At 49.0% G+C, this 5546-nt stretch overlaps 1 protein-coding gene across 1 annotated transcript in view; it reads right to left on the bottom strand.

The window, feature by feature from the left end:
- Positions 1-992: 992 nt before the first annotated feature.
- TMPRSS4 (transmembrane serine protease 4) overlaps positions 993-5546 on the bottom strand; it is a 39963-nt gene continuing 35409 nt past the window's right edge. The window contains exon 13 of the mRNA XM_083163135.1: positions 993-2021. Within this exon, the coding sequence (XP_083019261.1) occupies positions 2010-2021 (12 nt within the window). The 3' untranslated portion in view covers positions 993-2009. The remainder of the gene's footprint in view (positions 2022-5546) is intronic.

The raw sequence follows: 5546 nt of genomic DNA on the forward strand, positions 1-5546 counted from the left end.
TGGTGTCCCAGAGCAAATAGTTCAAGAACCCCTGATCCAGATCATCTATTTATATATATATATTTGCTTCAAGCCGGCTTACTAGTTATAAAAAAATGAAATCTTACGATTAAATCCTGGTTTCTTATGATTCATTTTTATCTAGTGCTAAAGTATATTGCTAATTTAGTGGTAGACAGTTGGTTGATCCCAAAAGGGCACTGGAGAAAGGTTAATAAATGAAAGGTCAACACATTAAAAGGTCAACATTAGTTTTTACCTATTTGGGTGTCAATGTCGACACTATGGGGTAAATTGACTACGATGGGAGTTCTCCGGAAGATGGGATGTTACCCATAGCAACCAATCAAATTCTACTTATTATTTATGTAGCACCTTCTAGAAGATAAATGATGGAATCTGATTGGTTGCTACGGGCAACATCCAATCTTCAATAGAACTCCCATCTTAGTCCATTTACCCATATGTCCAATATGAGGCCCACGGCTGTGAGGGGAAAGTAGTGGCCTACATGCTCTGGCCTGGTGGGGAATTAGAATGGAATAGAGAACATTACATACGGTAGGTGAAAGACGTTGTCACCTTATTTATTGTATGGATACGGTGTACAGGGCAAGGCCTAACCATCATCCCACCCTGCAGGTCAGAATGGTGGCCCACTAGTTATCATTGCTGCCACACAGGGCTTTGGTGCCGGGCTTGATTGTGACCAGAGCATTATCTGTGTGGAGTTTGTATGGTTATTCAAGTCTCCTCTCACTCCCCAAATTACTGGTCGGCTAATGGTTTCTTACAAAGTTAAGCCACAGGTGTTAGCTGGGGAATATAGAATGTAAGTTAATTAAGGGACAGATGTATCAAGCTTCAAAAAGTGATAAAGGGGTGAGTGATAAACAGCCAGCCAATCAGCTCCTTCCTATCGTTTTTCAAACCCAGCCTGTAACATAAATAAATAAATTGTTAATCATAGATATAGCAAAATTAGGTTTTTATTTTTCAAGGTATATACCAGAAGTGCAGGTTTGGTGCATGTGAGTTACCGTCCACTGAGAAAAAAAAAAACGTACACAGATCAATTCTAACATTTAATCAGCATTAAAAAAGTCCTATATACAATTTACCTGTATTATGTACATAAAATGACATGGCTGCACGTGAGTACAGAGCACACAGGGATACAGAGAGTCTGATCAGGGACTCAAGAGAAATATGCAGATTAGATCAGACTCATTTCTGGTACTGACGGTTAAAATAAAATAACTGGGGCTCTGTACTCGAGATGGCATGTCCTTAAAACCAGGACAGTGTGGGGAGGATTGAGGACCGCCCAGCCTACTGGGGCAATAGATTGTTGTATACAGCAAGCTCCCCAATATTTCCTGAGTGCAGGGTACTGAAATGATGCACAATATATAGGATGCATCCAGTAACCCCGATGTGAGGTAGGTCGTGTGTAGAAGACTCGATTTGTCATTGGTCAATTATTAGTTGCATTCTGGTGACTACAACAAGGCTTCCTACTGTATACCGCATACAGTCAACAGGGACATCGACAATCAATCTCTGGGTTGTATGGCTCAGAGACTATCATGCAATTTTGCATAGTATGATGTTTTAAGCCATCTATGTACCTGAATAATAACAGTAGGGCACATATCTGGTAGGAACCCGCTATAGCATATATAAACAGTAGGGTCTTACAAAAGATTCTCACAATATACTGTATGATGGATTTCTGTGTTTTCCCAGCCATATTAGTGAGTATCCACAAGCAGATAAGTGTGACAGCAGACCAGTGGAGTGGGATGGAACAGTGCCCGGCTCGCAGGATCTCTGTTTAGAATCTCATTAGGGATCTCCTGTATGGCTTCAGAAAATGTGCAAAGTGTCGCGGAATCACCGTGCTCTGGACCAGCAGAGCCTAAGGACCATGACAGGAAGAGCAGGACCTTTGTTCGGCCAGGAGGTAGTAGTAATAAATAGGGGATGGGTTGGATCTATTGTAGGAGCTACAATTCCGCCTGGAAAAAAAACAAACAAGAAAAACATTTACAGGACAAAAAAAGGGATGAAAGCCTTGACACACAATTAGACAATAAAATAAACACCTTCATTAGGTCAGGGTTAGGCTGCGGGGGTGGGGAGGGTTATGGTTAGGCTGGCTGTAGGGGGGAGTAGGTAGAGTTAGGCTGCTGGATGGGACAGTTAGGGTAATGCTGTGGGGGGCGGTTGGTGTTAGGCTGTAGTGGTGGGGAGGTTAGAATTAGGCTGCAGGACGGGAAGGTTAGGGTTAGGCTGTAGATGGGGAAAGTTAGAATTAGACTGCAGGAGGGGAAGGTTAGGATTAGGCTGTAGGAGGGGAAGGTTAGTATTAGGGTGCAGCAGGAGTAGGTTAGGGTTAGGCTGCAGGAGGGGAAGGTTAGGGTTAGGCTGCAGCAGGAGTAGGTTAGGGTTAGGCTGCAGGAGGGAAAGGTTAGGGTTAGGCTGTAGGAGGGGAAGATTAGGGTTAGGCTGCAGGAGGGGAAGGTTAGGGTTAGGCTGCAGGAGGGGAAGGTCAGGGTTAGGCTGCAGGAGGGGAATGTTAGGGTTAGGCTGCAGGAGGGGAAGGTTAGGGTTAGGCTGTAGGAGGGTAAGGTTAGGGTTAGGCTGCAGGAGGGGAAGATTAGGATTAGGCTGTAGGAGGGGAAGATTAGAATTAGGCTGCAGGACGGGAAGGTTAGGGTTAGGCTGCAGGAGGGGAAGGTTAGGGTTAGGCTGCAGGAGGGGAAGGTTAGGATTAGGCTGTAGGAGGGGAAGGTTAGTATTAGGCTGCAGCAGGAGTAGGTTAGGCTGCAGGAGGGGAAGGTTAGGATTAGGCTGTAGGAGGGGAAGGTTAGGATTAATCTGCAGGAGGAGAGGTTAGGATTAGGCTGTAGGAGGGGAAGGTTAGGATTAGGCTGTAGGAGGGGAAGGTTAGGGTTAGGCTGCAGGAGGGGAAGGTCAGGGTTAGGCTGCAGGAGGGGAAGGTTAGGGTTAGGCTGTAGGAGGGGAAGATTAGGATTAGGCTGCAGGAGGGGAAGATTAGGATTAGGCTGTAGGAGGGGAAGGTTAAAATAAGGCTGCAGGACGGGAAGGTTAGGGTTAGGCTACAGGAGGGGTAGGTTAGGATTAGGCTGTAGGAGGGGAAGGTTAGGATTAGGCTGTAGGAGGGGAAGGTTAGTATTAGGCTGCAGCAGGAGTAGGTTAGGGTTAGGCTGCAGGACGAGAAGGTTAATATTAGGCTTCAGGGAGGGGTTAGGCTGCAGGAGGGGAAGGTTAGGATTAGGCTGCAGCAGGAGTAGGTTAGGGTTAGGCTGCAGGAGGGGAAGGTTAGGATTAGGCTGTAGGAGGGGAAGGTTAGGATTAATCTGCAGGAGGAGAGGTTAGGATTAGGCTGTAGGAGGGGAAGGTTAGGATTAGGCTGTAGGAGGGGAAGGTTAGGATTAGGCTGTAGGAGGGGAAGGTTAGGGTTAGTCTGCAGGAGGGGAAGGTTAGGATTAGGCTGTAGGAGGGGAAGGTTAGGATTAGGCTGTAGGAGGGGAAGGTTAGTATTAGGCTGCAGCAGGAGTAGATTAGGGTTAGGCTGCAGGACGAGAAGGTTAATATTATGCTTCAGGGAGGGGTTAGGCTGCAGGAGGGGAAGGTTAGGATTAGGCTGCAGCAGGAGTAGGTTAGGGTTAGGCTGCAGGAGGGGAAGGTTAGGATTAATCTGCAGGAGGAGAGGTTAGGATTAGGCTGTAGGAGGGGAAGGTTAGGATTAGGCTGTAGGAGGGGAAGGTTAGGATTAGGCTGTAGGAGGGGAAGGTTAGGGTTAGGCTGCAGGAGGGGAAGGTTAGGGTTAGGCTGCAGGAGGGGAAGATCAGGGTTAGGCTGCAGCAGGAGTAGGTTAGGGTTGGGCTGTAGGAGGGGAAGATTAGGGTTAGGCTGCAGGAGGGGAAGGTTAGGGTTAGGCTGCATTAGGGGAAGGTCAGGGTTAGGCTGCAGGAGGGGAATGTTAGGGTTAGGCTGCAGGAGGGGAAGGTTAGGCTTTAGGAGGGGAAGATTAGGGTTAGGCTGTAGGAGGGGAATGTTAGGGTTAGGCTGCAGGAGGGGAAGGTTAGGGTTAGGCTGTAGGAGGGGAAGATTAGGGTTAGGCTGTAGGAGGGGAAGATTAGGATTAGGCTGCACAAGAGGAAGATTAGGCTGTAGGAGGGGAAGATTAGAATTAGGCTGCAGGACGGGAAGGTTAGGGTTAGATTGCAGGAGGGGAAGGTTAGGGTTAGGCTGCAGGAGGGGAAGGTTAGGATTAGGCTGTAGGAGGGGAAGGTTAGGATTAGGCTGTAGGAGGGGGTTAGGATTAGGCTGCAGGAGGGGAAGGTTAGTATTAGGCTGCAGCAGGAGTAGGTTAGGGTTAGGCTGCAGGAGGAGAAGGTTAATATTAGGCTTCAGGGAGGGGTTAGGCTGCAGGAGGGGAAGGTTAGGATTAGGCTGCAGCAGGAGTAGGTTAGGGTTAGGCTGCAGGAGGGGAAGGTTAGGATTAGGCTGCAGGAGGGGAAGGTTACGGTTAGGCTTTAGGAGGAGAAGGTTAGGGTTAGGCTGCAGGAGGGGATGGTTAGGGTTAGGCTGCAGGAGGGGAAGGTTATTGATAGGCTGCAGCAGGGGAAGGTTAGGGTTAGGCTGCAGCAGGGGAAGGTTAGGGTTAGGCTGCAGCAGGGGAAGGTTAGGATTAGGCTGCAAGAGAAGGAGATTAGGGTTAGGCTGCAGGAGGGGGGTTAGACTGCAGGAGGTGAAGGTTATATGACAGGAGGAGATTAGGGTTAGAGTTAGGCTGCAGGGAGGGGTTAGGGTTAGACTGCAGGAGGGGAAGGATAGGGTGAGGCTGCAGGAGAAGATGATTAGGGTTAGGCTGCAAGAGGGGGGTTAGACTGCAGGAAGTGAAGGTTATGTGGCAGGAGGAGATTAGGGTTAGGCTGCAGGGAGGGGTTAGGGTTAGGCTGCAGGAGGGGAAGGATAGGATTAGGCTGTAGGAGGGGAAGGTTGGGATTAATCTGCAGGAGGAGAGGTTAGGATTAGGCTGTAGGAGGGGAAGGTTAGGATTAGGCTGTAGGAGGGGAAGGTTAGGATTAGGCTGTAGGAGGGGAAGGTTAGGGTTAGGCTGCAGGAGGGGAAGGTTAGGGTTAGGCTGCAGGAGGGGAAGATCAGGGTTAGGCTGCAGCAGGAGTAGGTTAGGGTTGGGCTGTAGGAGGGGAAGATTAGGGTTAGGCTGCAGGAGGGGAAGGTTAGGGTTAGGCTGCATTAGGGGAAGGTCAGGGTTAGGCTGCAGGAGGGGAATGTTAGGGTTAGGCTGCAGGAGGGGAAGGTTAGGCTTTAGGAGGGGAAGATTAGGGTTAGGCTGTAGGAGGGGAATGTTAGGGTTAGGCTTTAGGAGGGGAAGGTTAGGGTTAGGCTGTAGGAGGGGAAGATTAGGGTTAGGCTGTAGGAGGGGAAGATTAGGATTAGGCTGCACAAGAGGAAGATTAGGCTGTAGGAGGGGAAGATTAGAATTAGGC

This window comes from Crinia signifera, chromosome 19 (genome assembly GCF_055691185.1).
Source record: "Crinia signifera chromosome 19, ASM5569118v1, whole genome shotgun sequence".
In the NCBI taxonomy this organism is placed as follows: Eukaryota; Metazoa; Chordata; class Amphibia; order Anura; family Myobatrachidae; genus Crinia; species Crinia signifera.